At 42.0% G+C, this 18,774-nt stretch overlaps 1 protein-coding gene across 5 annotated transcripts in view; it reads left to right on the top strand.

Annotated features, from left to right (window-relative positions):
- LOC306833666 (helicase ARIP4-like) overlaps positions 1-18,774 on the top strand; it is a 179,175-nt gene that overhangs the window by 139,769 nt on the left and 20,632 nt on the right. Inside the window, exon 2 of one of the 5 annotated variants that reach the window (XM_079359095.1) lies at positions 2,390-2,609. The exons of 2 other annotated variants lie outside the window; for them this stretch is intronic. In XM_079359095.1, coding sequence (XP_079215221.1) covers positions 2,606-2,609 — 4 coding nt within the window. In that variant the 5' untranslated portion in view covers positions 2,390-2,605. Of the gene's footprint in view, positions 1-2,389; positions 2,610-5,373; positions 5,729-6,365; positions 6,591-18,774 lie in introns of those variants that run through there. 2 more of the 5 variants (XM_079359094.1, XM_079359093.1) reach the window with 2 other exon arrangements.

The raw sequence follows: 18,774 nt of genomic DNA, 5'->3' as shown, positions 1-18,774 counted from the left end.
ACACTTTGATCCAAACTTCTTAAAGACAAAGAAAAGGTCATCTAATTCATTCAGGTAAAAAACGTTTTCCCCTGTTTAAGGGCTTTTGTAAGTGCGTATACTGTCTTCAATTTGTCCATCTTTGTGGTCCTACTCCCAATTTTTTGTGGAGAAAATGACAAATTTTCTGAATTTGTTACATGTTTTAGTTTGTCTACGTTTTTTTTTTTTTTTTTTTTTAAGTTGTTAAAGTTGTGGGGTTTTTTTTAGGGATAAGTCAGAAAATCAGAGAGAGAGAGAGACGCTGCTTTTTTAAATTGAAATAAGCAGAACATTTACGACGACAACATTTTTAGTTTGAGATGAATTAAATAAATACATTTTACACAAAAATGGATCATTGTGCATGCTGTCTACTGCAGCTTTTAATGTTAATATGTTTTCCCATTAATTTATTTCCAGAGCAGAACCTTACTTTAAATAGATTGAGTCATATTTTAGAATATAACAAGTAAACACGTTTCTGGAATTTTCTAGCTCCTTGAAATGCAGTGAACTAAAAAACAACTATTTACAGTGGCTGACTCTCTCTCTCTCTCTCTCTCTCTCTCTCTCTCTCTCTCTCTCTCTCTCTCTCTCTCTCTCTCTCTCTCTCTCTCTCTCTCCTCTCTCTCTCTCTCTCTCTCTCTCTCTCTCTCTCTCTCTCTCTCTCTCTCTCTCTTTTATTGGTCAATCTAGGTTATGTAAACAGTGAAATGCGAGCTTTTTTTCTTCCTCACAGGAGGAGGCGTGGCTAGACACCAGATATGTGGTAGTGTGGCAAAGGTGAATATGTGTGCGTCAGGTTTTGTTGTCAGTTAGTCCTCCTCTTCACATTGCTGCTGTCACCGCGTCCTCCTATCTCCTCCCCCCACCTCACTCCCTCACGCTGCTGCCCCTCCCCCAGCCTCTGTAGTAATGTGGGTTAGTGTGTATAGCCATGTGAGACTAGGATCTTTACTGCCCAGCTTACTTGTGTGTGTGTGTGTATGTGTACATGTGTAGGTTAATCCTTCACCTCCAACACGGGTTTAAAAGGGTCTTTGGGTTCATATGGTTGTTTTGACACAGACCCCTCCCCTTGTTGCTGCTCTTATTTTCCATTTCACTCTTTACCCTTTTATCATTTCTCACCCGCTCTTCCTTCCTCTCTTGTTTTCAAAGCCTATCCCTCCTCTTCTCTACACCTTCGTTGTATCCGTTACGTACTTTTTCACATCGGCCCAGTTTTCTTTCTTCAGACTCTTTCTTTCTTTCTTAATTTCTCTTTAAACTATGCTTCAAAATTCTCTGTAATACCTCTTGACATCCTCAACTTCGATGGTTTCCACATTTACTTGTAGCTGAAATTTACCGTCTGTGTCATTTGAGGTGTTTATGATGTGTTTACAGCCTTTACGATGTGCGATATCGTCCCATGGAGCCAAACGAGAATTTTCCAGCGCGTGCGCTGACCAGAAAGTACTAACACATGACTTTATTCATCTCTGCTCCTTTTTTCCCTTCTTCATTTACTCTTCTGCCCTTTCACCTCATTTTCTGGATTACCTTCCACTATTTCCCTCTGACCTGCAATGCTGTACGATTGTTTGATTTCTTTTCTGTCGGCACAACCACAGAAAGGTTACCCATTTGGTCTTTACTACAAAGACATACCTGGTACCATCAGGAAAATTGGCTTTTGAAATTCAAGGCTCCAAAATATGGCAAAGAAACATACTACTGAACATAGTACTCAGGAAACTCAAAAATATTTGATTCAATAACTAATTTGACATTTTCAACAATATATATGTGCAATATAAGCCCTAGAAGTTGTCTTTTATTTCTCAATCAAAATGTGTAAGCAATTTGAAGCCTCAGTTTAGGCCTATCAAAAGTGATCGATATTACAAAGTTGTATAAAGATGAGTCTTTTCTTTCTTTGTCGTTTTGTTTTCTCATTTTTTCCCCCAACAATCGGATTACTTTTAAAGCCAAAAAATTTTCTAAGAAAAATTATGAAAGATTTTAATGAAAACAACAAGTAAACAAGAGAAGAAACATTAGGTGCACATTTACATCCCTGCACTTGTTCTATTTTCTCTTCTTCATTCTCTTGACTTCTTTTTTTTTTTCCATCTGTCCCCCTTGTCACTCCATATTTTCCTTGTTGAACCTCATTACCCTTGTTACCTAAGGCAGCCTCTTTGGAGTGGGTGTGGCTTGCTGACATCACATTTCTGTCAGTTGGCTGGGGGGGAGGGGACAGAGAGAGGGTGGAGACAGGAAGAGCCCAACACGGAGGGGGTTTCCTACACACAGCTGACCAGGGCAGCTTTAAGCGACCCATTGTTTTGTAATTGTCCCAATGGCCTTCTGTCCGCACTAGAGTGCCGGTAAAGCTGCGAGACGAGACGAGCGTGATGTTGAGAGCCCAGCACACACTCTGACATGCTTGGTTGAGACAGGACACTGGAAGTGTGTTAGCAGTATCAGGGAGGAGCACACAACAGCTTGATAGCGTTTACGGGAGTGAAAGTGTGAAGGCAGCATGGACATCTCACCAGAGTAGGACTGACAAAAAAAAAACTTTCAACCTCATCACATGGGTGAGTGGCTAAAAGATGTTTCACACATTTCCTCAGTGTTTTAACAGCCTTTGTGTTTTATTAACTTCTTTTTGTTACATCTGCTTCTGGTTTTCTTACCTCAATGCTAGTCCATATATTTTCAGCTGTATGTCTATTCGGCTGTATATGATTAATTATGCAAGCTAGAGGTGGGTTTCTATAACACTGACCTAGATGTGTTGCAGTGCCAAGTCTGTGTGCGGGCCACTCAGGCAGAGTAGAGCTCAGAGGTTTCATAAGGCATGTTATGAAATAGATACAGGAGTTGCCCTTGTGCCAAAAAAAAAAGTATCCTTGTCTGAGTTTACAAGGACTTCCGCACAAATCTGCTGGATTAAATACAAGTTTTAATGCCATCATGTGCTTAATATGAAGGTAATTCCCCAACACAATCTTTTCTGTTCCTTATTGCAGAGTTAGCTGTACGGGGGAAAAAGTAGTGCCAGTCCTAGAGTGATTAGGCCTGGTGTAAGTTTTCATAACGGAGCTATCAGTTTGTGGAAAACATTACAAATGATTTTAATTGACTAAGGAAGTCAGTTCAGTTTTTGGGCACGCTGTTGGAATCAGGAGTTTTGAGAAAGTTCTTATAGATGTGGTGATGGACTAAAATCGAGTCAAATCATGTTTGTGTAACTTTTCAGAGTACGTTTCTGGTATACGTACTGAGGCTATTTGATCCTTTTATGGAGGTCTACCTGAGGATCAAGTTAAGACAAGATTGCAGTCATTTGCTTGTTTAAACTGGTTGTTTGACCCTCGGGATCAGAAACAAAGCTAAATGTAAATGACCTTTCAAACAAAGTTCTAGCTCAGTAACATTGTGGATTTTGCCATTAAGGAGAAGGACTCTGCCTGGATCACAGAGTTCTGTGGTGTGTGTAGGTATGTAAGGAACCTTGACATTGATACAAATTCCTCCTCAGTGCCCTCCATACTCTCTCTCACACACACACACACACACACACACACACACACACATACACACTCTGTCTGGGTCAACAAGGCTTCAGCATAAATATGTGAGAATAAAAAAACATCTCATGACTGTCTTCATTTTAAAGTTATATCTGTAAATAACAAGATTAGAGAAGTGCACATTTGTGCCATGGATATGGTCGTATTTCCACCGCATCGAGCCACCACCCATCCATCCTTAAAATGTTTACTTTTTGTTTGTTTTTCTGAGTAGCTGATTGGTTCTTAGTACTTTTTATGGTTTAACCCCGGTTAGGATTTCTCTTGAGTTACAACACTGAACACCACTTATCGGTCTCATTGAAATGTATGAGGGAGATGGATTGATTAATGCCAGAATTCCAATTACTATTATCTTAGATTCATGATCAATTCAAAACGTAAAAAAAATAAAAATACCAAGTCATGCCAGCAGCAGACTTTAGCAAAGCCAACCTGCTGCTTGCATTTTCTAAGCATGAGCGAGCTCTGAAACCCACTAACATGTACTGCCTGCACTGTCTTTGATGCAGGAAAACAATCAGCCCGTCCCATCTTCAATTGTTAGTGTGAACAGTGAATCTAACAATCCTCCTGGGCAAGACGAAGCTTGACCTAACATATAGTTTTATGAAAGATTTGCTAAATGAAACTGAAGCTCATTGCAAATTATTAAAATATAAGCGCTTACATCACGTGCCATCCACTGCAGTTGAAGTCGAGCAACCGCCACACAACTGCTAACCAGCGTCGCCAGCATCACATTATCGATCTGCCAGCCAAGTCCAATCAGACAATTAAAATAAAAAGATTCAATGTCTGTTTCATTTAAAAAATACCTGCGAACCTGCAGCATCTTCATCAATAAAGGCTGTAGAATTATCTACTGTATATAGATATAGAATCAATTTATTTACCTTACTGCAATCTGCTGATTCAAAAAAGGGTTACAAATATTAAAAATGCATTATTTGAACGCATTTCTACTGTGCTTTTTTTCTTCTTCAAGGTTTATTTTGGGGCATCGCTGCCTTTATTGTAGAGATATGACAGAAGATGGAGTCAGAAATCAGGAAGAGAGAGAGAGAGTGGGGAATTACATGTTGGAAGTGTGCCACAGGTCCGATCTATAACTCATAGAGGAAAGTACATGAGACCCACACACAAACCACTAGGCTACCAGCAACCCTTTATTGTGCTTATTTTATGTTGAATAATAATATGCAGCTTCTTGGGACTGGAGCCATGAAATAAGCAAGCGTTAATAAATTGTGAATGGGGATTGGTTACATTTCGATAAAAATTGGAATCATTACATCAAAAAACACAATCTTATTGAGTCGTGGGATATTGAAAGATTCCCATCTGTAAATATTAGGATTGTATGTTTGAGTTAAACTCCTTCATTACAAAGTCCCTTCAAGTTTTGATATACAGAGCGGTTGTAAAATAAATTGCTACGAGTAATCTACCTATGATCACCTATTAATACATTTAAATATACTTTAGCATGAAGTGTACGTTTACCTTTTTATACTCTTTTATGTGTGATATTTTTAAGCAGTTTGCAGCTGAAGTGCAGAAATTGTTCAGGTGTTTGATGATTAGTAAAGTCAAACTTCCAGCTTCAAACACACCACTAGGAGGCATGGCTGTGTGGGCGGCTGCTTCCGTACATGCTCTGTACATGTAGTCCTGTGTGTTTAATGGAGGAGGGTTTTTTTTTTTTTCAAGAGAGGGAGGAGTGAGAGATAATCGGCTGTAGGAACCCCCCTCAGCAGGGCCCCGGCCCCAGCATGAAGGGTTATGTAAGTCTTTTCAGCTGCCAGCTCTGCTGCTCTGCCTCTACCTCGCATTCACATTGCTTTTGACTAGAGCGGAGCACACGGAGCAGTGAGCCAGTAGTCAGTGAGTCAGTCAGTCACTGAGGCAGTAGACTAAGAGAGCAGCAGAGTGTAAAACAAGGCTGTGCGGAGGAAAAATACACCTCCTGTTAGGCTACTTCTTTTTACAGGTTTTTTTTTAACCCTGCGGTTTTGAGAGTCAGACAGGGATTTGAGAGCAGGGGAAAGCAGAGGACCGACTCAGTCTCTTTTCTTTGGTAACCATGCTTCTTCTGGATGAAACAGAGTCATTTGCAGGTATGTGACATCACCCCTTTGGCAGGGTGGGCAGAGGGATGATCTCTGACCTCGAGAAAGATATACAGCTACAAAGAGTTCAGAAAATAGACAGATGAGTAATAGGCTACAATTTTTTTTAAAATGCAAAATGAAAGAAGTACAAAAGTACGGAATCGAGATTGAGGGATGCGGTGGGAGGCAGCGAACAGCGGAGAAGCTGTGGAGATATTGAGTAGTTGTTCGCAGCATCCTGATTGTGAAAAATCAGTTTAAAAGAAAGTCACAGAGAAGATGTAGATGAGGATTTAATGAAAGAAATTTGGAAAGAAACGCACCTCAGAAATGTCTTAAAATGTGTTACAGGTGTTTCTGCATTACCGGTAGTTACTTAACGCTGTTGTGTAACACGGGATCCATAACTACTGACGCCCGCATGGTCTACCCTGGTTCTTCTTCTTTCCACCGCTATCTCTAAGATAGACGTCTCTGAAAGGGAGAAAAACTAATCATTGTATTGTTTCCACCGTTTAATTCCTCCCGTTTTCCCTATTTCCTCGCACATGTCCATCTTTCAGCCGGTATCTGCTGCGCGCGTGCCCGGCTGCCTCTCTCTCTCTCTCTGCCTCTCTCTCTCGTGTTGTCGTCTCACGAGCCGTGCTCCCATTGGCTGTTTCTAGGGTTACCTAAACCAATGCCGGAGCATGATTGGTGAAAGCAAGCAGGCTCTGGCCATGCTGGATGTGTGAGCATGTGGAGGCAAGAAAACATATGGTTCATCGGACCACTGGGTTAGCGGGGTAAGCGCGTGAGGCCAGGAGGATGGCGGGGACAGGGCGCCGCCGCAGTCTGCACTTTGTCTGGATGAACGATAAGAAAATCAGTGAGAACGCTGTTTACATTAAAATTTCTGTATTTCTACACCTTGCCGCAAACTAAGAAACTGCAATATATGAAATACGCCTAACTTAGCCTGAGAAAGTTATTAGTGCCTTTCAAAAGCTCAAACGCTGGAATAATGTAGCCTAGTTTAAATTTCGACCACGAACTAGATAGCCTAACAAAGGGATTTAAGTCACCTTAAAACTGATGCCTACTTTTTTTCGGTTGACTTTGTAATTGTTAGGTTTATCAAGGTGTCCTGTATCCGTCTTATTTTGAAGGGTTGTCTATAAGTTAGTCAATGACGTGTTTTGTTTGCACTGTGGATTTGAAACGAAAGAAAAGAGTTAAACGATCACATTTTGTTTTTATTCAGATGAGTTCAGGCATTTGTAAGCTATCCTACCTTCTCTGCAAAAAAAGAAAAAAGATAGAGGACCAATGTTCAAGTTAACATGAACTACATCGTATATTATCCAAACATTTAAAAATGTAGACCTTTTGAAAGTGATATATAGCTACAGCATCACATTGAAAATTGTCAGTCAGAGTTTGCCCTGAAAAGACTGAAGTGTGTTCCAGCAGAGAGTTCATACTCTCGACTGTGTATGGCTGTAGAATAAGAGATTTTTCGGTCTGAAAGTTTTTCTTCACCGAATTCGCAGTTCAAGTAGATTCATTTTTGAGCTTTGTAGTAAGAGGGAGAAACTGTCGATGAATGTTCAAAGACTTCCAGGGATAAGAAGCCTGATAAGGTCAGCGTTTTTGGCAACTGTAAAGTGATCGCTTGAGGATTTTTGAAAAACATTTTGTACTGCTAAAACATGTCCTCATTTATCCTGTCCTCTCTCTCTCTCCCTCCCTGTGCACAATGTTCCCCTGCCTCTGCCTATCACTGCGTGTGCTTTTATTTAGAAAAACTATCACAGGGATTCTTATTGGAGACTTAACTAATGTGTCTACATGTTTGAGATTCTTGAGATTGCGCTCTGTGACACTAAGAGGCCTTTTCACTGCTGCTAACATGGCATGTAGATAGTTAAAGGGCTAAAAGAACACACTGTTCTCCCTCCCATCCATTGTACCGTGGCTGTGTGTGTGTGGTTTTTATCTTGCACATCTTCCTGTGGGTACAGTCTGTCCATCAGTGATGAAGAGGTTATTGTGAGCGCAGAAAAAAAGTGAGTCTGTTTTCCAGCAGAAACACTTTTGCAGTACAATGAAACAGGAAAGAGTTTATTGTGCGGATTTTTTTTTTTTTTTTTTTTTTATACCACACTACAAAAACTGTTGGGTTACAATAAGCAGGTCAGGAACAACCGGTCCAGCTCAGACCAGAATTAGAGTCTGGCTTTAGAGCCTGGGAGTACATGTAGTCTGCTTGCTTTCATTACGGCACAGAGCAGAGGATGGAGGATGTTGGCTTCGCCGGCTCGACCACATGGCTCATATATCCGCTTCCTTAATGTGGTCTTTGTAAAACGCCGCCCTGTGAGATCTGCAGCCGCTTTCTTTGTTCTCCCTTTAATGTAAATGTCCTTCTTTCAACTTCTCTCTGACGGTTTTTTTCCATGCCGCTGCTGCACAATGCCGCTCACTTTGTTTTCCCCCCCTCCCTTCCCGTCTGCTTCTTTTTCCTTCTCCTTCTGTTTGTCTTTTATTCCTCTGTCTTTTACGCCTTGTGTGCTCACACACACTCTCATTAGGTGAGATTTCATTTCTTTGTCTCTTTTGTAAATGGCACACAACTCTATAGGAGGAAAATCTCGACTCCCGATGGATCCCGTGTCCTGATATAATGATGAAACAGCCTGTGCTGTGTGACCATTAGACGGTCCGAGTGGGGTTAAAACATAAAACCAACGTTTTTATATAACACAGGATCTATATGGGCACATGGCAGGGTTGCCTTTGGGTCTTGTGATCAGAGAGTGAACATCATGAGGGCAGACAAAGCTGGAACCGCTCACATTATTTCACGTCTCAACCAAAACCCGCTTCACAAGCAGCACCTTTGTGAGGAAGTCTGTGGAGCCCATTGTTTGTGTAAAACCTGATTAGAAATTCATTCACGTCTTCTGTGATCCCGTGGGCAGTTTATGAAGTGAAATTAAATCTTGATATGCAACTGTAATCACATGCTGTTGACCTTCATATATGGACAAAAGAAATAGTGTTGGCCACACGTGAAGAATGGGAAGAGTCTCCTGTTCCTGATTTGGGATCAGCAGCTGAAAGCTGATGTCCACATTGAGTCGACTTTAAGCTGGCTCAGAAGAAGACTGTTGTGGGTATCAGAGGCTTTATTAATCCCAGGGGGGAAATTCGGTAACCTGAGGTCGGAGAGAAAGCTGACGTGCACACCTGTCCTCAGAAAACACAAAGCGGACTTGAGCATCAAGCTAGTTGAGGAGCGTCAACAACAACATACAGTTCAGTTAAAAAAGAGCAAACAAGCATGCAGAGTCACTGAATAGCATTTTGATGATGCATGTTGAGACACAAAAGGCTAAGTCACTGTTTAAAAAAAAAAAAAGAGCGCGCATTAGGTGAATACATATATCAGGTTGTTTTAATTTATCAGCGATCTCAGCACAGGGTTTGACTTCTTTCATCAGACTCGTTGTTACGTCAGTGATCTCACCTCGACTTCTTTGCTTTCAGAGGGAGGCGTTGACGCGTTTATGAAGGAACATTATTGCTGCAGATGTTAACAATAAGGCGGAGTTAAACATCAGCACATAAAAGGAGGGCTTCAGTTTGGGTTTGAGCGAACTCTCTTGTCACTCCCACATGTTTTGAAACGCTGCGCTGATCTCGCTCAGTTGGTCGAGCAGGCTGCAGCCCGTCGTCGTTTCAGGCTGCTTCCTTTCCCCGCAAAATTGCCGTAACTAAACCCAGCCATCATCAAGTCTTTTTAATTTCTTGATTCCGCGACAGCATGCTATTGGTTTCCCAGTCTGCCTCCAACCACCCCACCACTGTTGATAATGCTGTGCTGTGGTGCTGTCTCAGATTTTAACTGGAGTAGTAGCACAAAGCAGCTCATTCAGTGCGTGACTCGCCCTGCAGTACCAGTCTTATAACAACGCTGAACCATCACTTAAAACAAACTGGTTATAGCGATGCAGTAACAGCACACGAACCACGCTGGGATTTATTTTTTATTCTATTCTGTGTGGATGAGTTTTCATCATTCAGACGTGTGTGCGTGTCCACTTCTCACTCCTCCTCCTCCTCTTCCTCCCTCCAGAGCAGCAGTGACACACTGGCCTACAAACAGAGCGTTCCACCTCTCCTCACCCCTCTGCTGCTCCCTCTCTCTCTCTCTTTCTCTCTCTCTCTCTCTCTCTCTCACACGCACACACACACACACACACACACAATATCACTGTCTCTCTCTCTCTCTGTTCTCCTCTCCTCCTGACGCTTTCCGCTGTGTTCGTCTTTCTGTCCTCAACGTGGCTCTGCAGGAGGGTTTCATAACTCACCTGCCTCGCTCTAATAACGCTGCTTTAATAACTCATTCAGGCCAGTCGCTTATATAAGAGGTGTGTGTGTGTGTGTGTGCAGGCGGTATTAATCTTTTTGATTTTGTCTTTCTCGAGGCACGTTATGCAACCCAATTAAATCTTCGTTTGTCTTGGAAGGGACACAACCGTTTTTTTTTTTTTGTCTTTTTTTCCACAAGTATGTCTCCTCTGGTTTTGGCTTTCTGTTCCTCTTTGATGAAACTGCAGTTTGGTTCTTATTTGATCGTCGAGATGCCTCTCCTCAGGTCACCTCTGCAGACATTGTAATGAGCTGAAACAAAACAGACGCTTGTTCATTAATTAAACACACATTTGTGAGTGTGGTAATCCAAAGCTTTTGTCTTTGGCCCAAGGACACACATTTCTTTTTTTCTTTTTTTCTTTTTTTTTAAATACTGTGCTTAAAAAAATAAATTAAAAAAAAAACTCCTGAAAAACGTCCTGAAGTCTAAAGGCAGAAATGCAATTTGTCAACACAAACAGTCCAGAGTTTGTCCTTCTGGTCGCCTTGTATTGTTCTGCAAGGAAACATTATACACATGGGGATCTTTGTTTCTTTTCTGAACATAGCTTCTTTATTTCCGACTCGGCCTCATTGTTAAATTTAATTAAAAGGTAGAACTGATATGGTTCCTCAAACAACAAGCAGGTTGGTGTCAGGAAATTATCATTGTAATGTAAAAATGTGAAACCCTGGTTCCTGTTTCTGAAGATTAAGAATTGGCAACTTTTCTCACTTTTATGTCACTTCATACTTTTTGTTAGTTATTTATTTTTCTTCAAAACTTGTTTCCAGTGAGAGCAAGCGATGTGACCATGTCTGTCCTTCGTTCTGTCCAACCCTATAACCTGAAATCATCTGGGATATTTTTCTCAAAGCTGCAATTTGCAAAACAGTCGTAAAAAGAGAGAACACTCTGAACCTTGCTTAACAGCGGAGCGGAAAGCCCTGACTTCGACAGCGCACGCACACACACACACACACACTGACGCATACACACACACTGACGCATACACATGCTTTTACGCTCACAGGCAGAGGCACTCAGCCTCAGCGAGCGTATATCGGCGAGGAGCTGTCTAGATGTTCTGTAAATGTCGCTGTGTTCGTCTGGGTCTGCCAGCTCCTGTGAGTGTGTTCTGTGAGACTGTGATGCGGTACATCTTTGTGCGCGTGTGTGTGTGTGTGTGTGTGTGTGTACACAGGACGTGAGGTTCTTGTGAACATGCTGGTTGTGTAACAGCCAGAGGCAGCCGTTACATAAGCGTCCCCCCTCGTCCGACCAGCCTCAGCGTTGGTGGCCTGTCTGTCTTTTCGAGAACAACTTTTCTGTCTGAGTGCCATTGAGACGTGTGTGTGTGTGTGTGTGTGTGTGTGTGTGTGTGTGTGTGCGTGTGCGTGTGTGTGTGAGCAGCCTCCTCTGGCACATCAGGTTGTATTTAAAAGAAGGACTTTTTTTTTGGTGTGTTGCACAACGACCTGGACTCTAAACACAACCTACTGACCTCATTAACGGCTTCACATTCAGCCGTGATGGGACTTACTTGCTGACGTTTTGACCCCTTTCTGACACTTGAACACAAACACTCCTGTGAATTAATCGAGCGATAAAACCAGGCTTCCATTTAAATCCGTACCCGTTTTTTATGTCAGCGTGTAGGGAGTTTGAAAACTGAATTCAGGTGAAGCGTTTTCTCACATCGTCACATTTGAACTGTTTTTATATTCTACTAACACGACCGTCGACGGAAGCGCTCACTGCTCGGTGTTCGGTTTTGTCTTTCTTTAACTGGCTGAATATCTCAAAATGAAGTCAGTACAAATCTGCATGTTTATATCCATTGAGCGATTTATCCTTTAAGTTTGAATGCAAGCTGAAGTTAGTTTCAGTAGGACAGAAACACGTGATCAGTAACGCTCACTGACCAAAGAGCACACTGAGATTGACTGAAAGTGCCGACATCACAGCCTGTAATGAAAGCTGAATACAGAATGAATCAAGGTCTACCTGACCTGAGGTTATTCTGTTTTATGACGCAAACGTCGAAAGAGGAAGATTACGTAACACACGGGACACAACAGCCAATAAGTGCGTTTGAACATGCACCTGGAAAAAAGGAGGGGGGAGGGGGGGTGATGAAAGGTGTGAAGAAAATGGAGACTTCATGGTAGTTGAAGAGGATGAGGAGGCGAGGTGGGAGAAGGTGTCAGCAGGTAGAATCGAAGACAGATTGGGAGAGAAAGGAAGTTAATATTATACATAACAGGGAGAGAAAGGAAGTGGAGGAGGAAGGACAAAAAAATTGAAAGGTGGTGAGATGAGAAATCCACAGGAATAAAACGTCAGAGGAGGAGGAAAAGTAAGAATCATCCACGGAGACAGAGATCTGCCCGGGAAGAGCCCAGAGGAGAAGAAAAGAGTGAACAGGATACACTTTGGTCATCCTCCTGCCTCAGGTTAATCCAACCTTCAAAAAAATACTCCTGGTATTTTTTCAGTTTACTTTATTAGAGCCCTCTTTAATGAGCACAGCCTGAAAGGCAAAAGATTATAAAATAAAAACGAAAATGGAAGTTAAAAAATGATGAGATCCTGACAGTAACCCCTTTTTCCCTTTAGTTATCATGCTGCTCAGATGAATCCCTCAGACTCCATTTCCAATAAAAGCTTCCCTATCACTGGCCTTTGAAAGTCAGAAGTTGTGCAATTCTTTTAAAAATGTCCAAAACATGTTGAATAACAGAGAATAAAAACCTTCATGGCTCACAGAAGTGCAAAAAATTGATTCCTTTTTTTTCCTGTTCGTGTAACGTCCAGCTAAAGAGTCTTTAGATGACATGATTAGATGACTCGGTCTCTTCATTCTGTATCCCTCTGCTTCCTGTCTACTTGGAATCCCTATAACCAGTGTGTGTGTGTGTGTGTGTGTGTGTGTGTGTGTGTGTGTGTGTGTGTGTGTGTGTGTGTGTGTGTGTGTGTGTGTGTGTGTGTGTGTGTGTGTGTGTGTGTGTGTGTGTGTGTGTGTGTGTGTGTGTGTGTGTGTGTGTGTGTGTGTGTGTGTGTGTGTGTGTGTGTGTGTGTGTGTGTGTGTGTGTGTGTGTGTGTGTGTGTGTGTGTGTGTGTGTGTGTGTGTGACGGGGAGGATTCTCCGCTGCCTTAGTGAATATCTGCCGTACACACGGAGGCAGACAGACTGTCCACTCCAGATGTTTAATGTATTTATTTTCAGCGCTCTGGTCGGTGAGTCACAGGGCGGAGAGGGAGTTGAGCAGACGCATGTTAGAGATTACAAAATGGTGTTTGATTTGGAAGGTAGCACACAGACACAAACACACAAACACGCACCTGAAACAGTGGACTCTTAGTTCTGTATGTGTGAACGCTGCTGTGTGTTTGCAGGATGGGTGAGGTATAAAATGGTTGAGGTATGTAGGTCAAGAGAGCAGGACCTCATATTTCCTCAGTGGCAGTAAACGTCTGTGTGTAGGGGGAGTTGAGGTCGGATTTGACATTGGGTGCACAAAAGAACCGCTCGGCTATATAAGCGCCCCTCATTTGCTTTTCTAAATGGAAAGAATTTCCAGAAATGTTGCTCTTTCAAAGGGTTCAACAAGTTTTAGAAACGCGTTTTTGGAGTTCTGTGGTGACTCACATCTAGTTCTGCCACAGTAAAACCTGATGGAGACATCCAGGAAAAATGTCCATGACTGACTCTACAGATTGTAATCTTTGCTTTTGTTTGGAGCTCGAGGGCAGACGTTCAACCATCTGTTCCAGACAAGTGTATTTTCCCCCCTGATAACCAACACACACGACAGACTATATAAGTACAGTATGAAGTCTGTTTCTGCCTTAAACCGACCAGCTCTGACTTCTTAGTTTCAGAGACAAGAAATCAGTCGCTGACAACTCGATTTTTTTTCTGCGAGGGTTACGAGCGTCTCTAAAGTGTCTGTAGCTCTCCTTTAGAAGGGTTCAAATGTTTCCTCTTTTTTTTTTTCTCGTTTCTTCGGGGTTTTTTTTTTTTTTTTTTTTTAAATCTTTCCTGGTCTCCCTTTTCTTCTACAGTAACACTGGCACACTTGCGGTGTTTTTGTGTCGTTGAAAGTGAACGTCGTTATATAAACTCTTAACATATACGTAGATGTGGTTATGTAACCTTGTGGTTTCTGGAGACGTTTCTCCCGCTTCGCCCCCCTCTCTGAGAAACAAACACACACACACACACACACACACACACACACACGTACATACGCTCAGCATGATTTAGTTGCCGATGGCCTCACATTCTTTGGCACTGCGTGTGTCTCGGGTACATGTTGTGCTGTTTTTGTTGCAGAGCAGCAGGTCTTCAAACCGCAGGGCGGGTCCAACAGAACAAATTAATGAGTTTGAAAATTTTGCAGTGCGTTATGTTTACTTTGTGACCACTCACAGACGACTGATGACTCAGCGCTTCATCAAAAAAAAAAAAAAAGTCTTGTGTCCCACTTTTTCTCATCCCTTTTTCTACATCCTCACAGTAATTTAGATTTCTCTACCTCACATAAATGTTCTCCACATGACTAGCATCGTTTGAGTTGGACTCTTTCACATCGCTACAATCTGCTCGCTGACTCTTATTTTATTTTTTTTAAGATTTAACTTATTTTTGCCTTTATTGTGGAGATAGGTCAGTGGACAGCCCGTGTTGAGAACTGTACCCTCCATACATGAGGTCGCACGCACTAACCATGATTCTCTCTGACTCTTTTTAAGTTTAACTTGGAGGTAAGTCCTCCACTCATTTCAGGCTGAAACTGAATTTTAAGGAACTGGTCCAGCGACCAGTTTGTTTCAGCCTGAAAGTAAAAATGTAGAACTGATTGTTAGGCTGTTCAGCAGCTATACGAGCACTAAGTAATTTCACAAGTTACAGAAATCGTGTTTGATTTATGTCCAAAGGAGTATGACATATTTTGTAGGTGAGAATCACTTTTGAAAAACACAACCGAAAACCGTCTTTTGAGGTTTTTGTTTTGTTCACAAATGATGTAAACAGTAATTACACGTGCAAAAAATCCCTCAATTTCCAGATGTTTTTGATAGTATGAAGGATGCGCCTATACATTGGTTGAACATCAGTATCTCCAGATATCTGTACATCTGCAAATGTGGCAGGAACTGATGACGGTAGCTGATGTTTATTTGATGAACTAAATCAGTTAAACCTAGTACTCGACTTCAGAGAAGACGTTATTTATTGGAACTCTGGTTTTGTTTGTATTGTCATATGAGAGAAAAGGGAATGCATTGTGAGGCAAAAACATCGGAGAAACTGACATCGGATCTGTGTGTCTGTCATCACGGAGCAAATGAATCACCTTTTACCTGAGTGACATTATCTTTGGAGTGATGCCACCATTGTCTCCAACTTTAATTTCCACAGCGCCCAAAAATGTGTGTCTATTTGTTTAGCACTCAAAACAGGTTTTATAGTTTCTCCGATGCTCAGTGGGGGAATACGCAGTGATTCATTACTTATATAATGTATTCAAATTCTGGTGTGCACTTGTGTTGTATAACTTGTCTCTGCGGTCTGGTCACGATGGGGTGAGATTCTCTGCTTGGCGTTTTTCTTGCTGTAGTCTGTATGAGGTACTCTTACCTTCACGGCGACAGCACGACTTCGTGATAAATCACAGCTGCATGCTCGTGAATGCACCAAGCGACATTTCCTCATCAAGTCCCATATGTCATCTGAAGTGTTTAAGTGCCATCTCCTTTAGTGCTACAAAATCAACTCTTATTCTGAGAACACCTGGAAAGTCTCAATAATAAAAGAGAGAGGAGATGAGATGTAAGGAGGCCTCACGAACATCTGCATCCTGCAGCTTACGAAACTTGTTTTGTACCCTTTTTCATTTGTCTGATTGCGCTTCAAGTGGAACAGAAACAAGTGATTGGCTGGATGCCATCTTGTGTTCGGAGTGACAAATGTTACATAAATGACTGAGACTGAGGCCAGTCTTCACAATCTGACCTCAAATTTAGTTCCAGCCTAATCAGTTTAAAAGTCTGCTGTAACTGTACCCATAACAGTTATTTTCATCATCATTAATCCGTTTGTTATTTTTAGATGAATAAGCTGCTCCAGTTCGGTCAGGAAACGCAGAGAATGCCCCCAAAGAAATGTCCCTGCTCAAGGCTTCCTCTTCGAATCACATCGACTCAGTCTTACATTTTTTTTCTTTTTCTATGAATTGACTAAATTGAGATTATTTGTTTTTGCGTCGGCCGCCATGAAAGATGCATGTTACTTGTTGCCATGGAGATACCAAAGTATTTGCCGAAGATCGCTACATAAGAAAGTGGAAACTGCTTCTGAACGCTGCTGTGATTTAAAAAAAAAAAAGTAATTGTAGTTACTTCATCAATACTTTGTCAGTAAACATATTCTCTGCCTCAGGTGGCGTACGTCCAGTCTTCTTGACTTCGGTCAACTCTCGTTCGTTTAAATCCGGGGTGGCGGAATCAGCCGCCCTGGTAGCATATTGAAGCGTGTTTTTTTTCTGTCTTTTGTGCTCTGCTGAAAGTCTGTTCCTCAGCATCCCACTCTTTCTGTCCCATTCATCTGAACTGAATGATTCGTTTTCTCGTGTTTGTTTTCTTTATTTCATTTCATTAGAAGTCCTTGAAAAGAAAACTATTTTCATTTTTTGCCGGTCTCTAAAAGGCCTCGTGTCAAAATGTATTTCAGGAGATTTGTTCAGCCTCAAATGAAAAACTTTTTTGTTTTTGAATTCGATTCCTGTGATAATCTTTTAACATTTTTGTTCTTTTTGCAGTGAAGCCTTTATGTGAGAGGAGAGCAGAAATAGCAGGATATATCAGGAAGAAGGGGGGGGGGGGGCAATGTAGAAAAGGAACCACAGATTGGACTCGAACCCTGACCACTAGCTTTGAAGAATAAAACCTCTGTACATGGGGCGCGACCTCACCAGCCGCACCCCATTTAAAAACAAAAAAACTCTTTCATAAAAAAATCAAATAATAGTAAAGAGTTAATCTACAATCAGGAAGCATGTTGTAGCTGGGACACTGGGTGCAGGCACACAGTGTGGTGCTTTGAGAAGCGTATTTGGTAACATGTTTCATAAGGCCCAGCGACTCGCCCATTTTTCGCTCTCTCTCTCTCTCTCTCTTGATCTCTCTTTTGATCTCTCACTCTCTTCTCTTCCTGCTGTCAATAATTCCCTTTCTTGTTGTCTCTCTTGACCTTCGCAAAAAGAAAAAGTCCGGCCTCGTTTCTTCGTGTTTCGCCTGTACTTTTTTTTTTGGACACGTTCTTGTTCTTCGCTCCCTCTGACTCATTGTGCATCTCTCTCTCAGTCTCTTTGAATGCTGACCTCTCTTTCATCTCTCGCCTCTCCCCTCCTCTCTCACCCCTTCCTGTCTGCCCCCTCCGTGTCGGCTATAAGTGCTCCGTGCGTGCGTGTATGTGAGCGCTGTTGATGTTCTGTGTGCATTTCAGGAATAGTTACGTAACTCTTCTGTATGGAAGAGTTGGAGGGAGGGGGGCCGGGGGGGGGTGAGATGGGGGGAGAGAAACAGGGGAGAGATAGAGTGAACGTGTTATTTTGGGACATGTTTGCGTTTTAAAGAACTCATTGTCTCTCCGCTCTTATCTCTGCCTGACATCATAATCATTAAACCTGTGTCCAGTCTCGTGAAACTTTCTTCATCGAGTGTCCCTGGGAGCCTATTCCTGGAAAATAAATCACATGGTGTACAGGAAGTCACGGGTTGTCTGCGTCCTGTTATTTATTTTCTGTGGAAGACGAAGAAGACATGAGTAGCTAGTCCGTGCGATTGAGTTCAAACAGAGGAAAGAATTCAGAGTTCTGCGCACAGCTCACGGCCCACTTCGGAGTTAATCATTTGGAACTGATATCCGTGCAAAGATTTCAGAGAAAGTCTGGCAGTTGTAGCCTGAATGAAAAGTTGAGTTTGATTTAGTTGCAGACTTGAGTCCAGTCTGAGAACACTCAAACGACTGAACCAAAAGCATCAATTCGTCCTGAAGACAATAATTTATATATAAACTATAACCTGTTCACTAAGGAGCCTAAACCTCCCTTGGAAGTGACGTTGATTTACGATGTCGTCAGAGTTTGGTGCCGTGTTAATCGATGAACTCCACACTGACGTGATCACACTTCACGAGTGTTAAATGGCAAGTCGAGTCAGCCGCCGTGCTTGTGGCCCTGTCGCTGTACTCAGGCACAGTGATGCTTTTGTGCAGCAACACGTACATGCTAACACTTGCACAATGACGTAATGTAAACTAATGTTCCCTATCAGGGGAGATAGCATGATGCTCATCGTCACCAAACTCAGAGTACAGCTGACGACCCTGATGGGACTGTCATAAACCAAAGTAATGCTGAACGTGAAGGTAGCACAGATTCACATGCTCACAACAATTCATTCTCTGATCACTTAAGAGATGGAGGTCAAGGTTTGTTGGAACAAATGGACGTTTTTTAGACATTGATGAAGTCGCTGTTGGTTCAAGAAGAATGTTTTGAGAATGACTTTAATCAAAAGAGTTCATCTTTACAGGACCGGGAACTTCTTTAAGAACTGTTATGGAAAGTAATCTTGTTTT

Source organism: Symphodus melops (genome assembly GCF_947650265.1).
Source record: "Symphodus melops genome assembly, chromosome: 13".
In the NCBI taxonomy this organism is placed as follows: Eukaryota; Metazoa; Chordata; class Actinopteri; order Labriformes; family Labridae; genus Symphodus; species Symphodus melops.
This window is presented reverse-complemented; position numbering and strand designations above follow the sequence as displayed.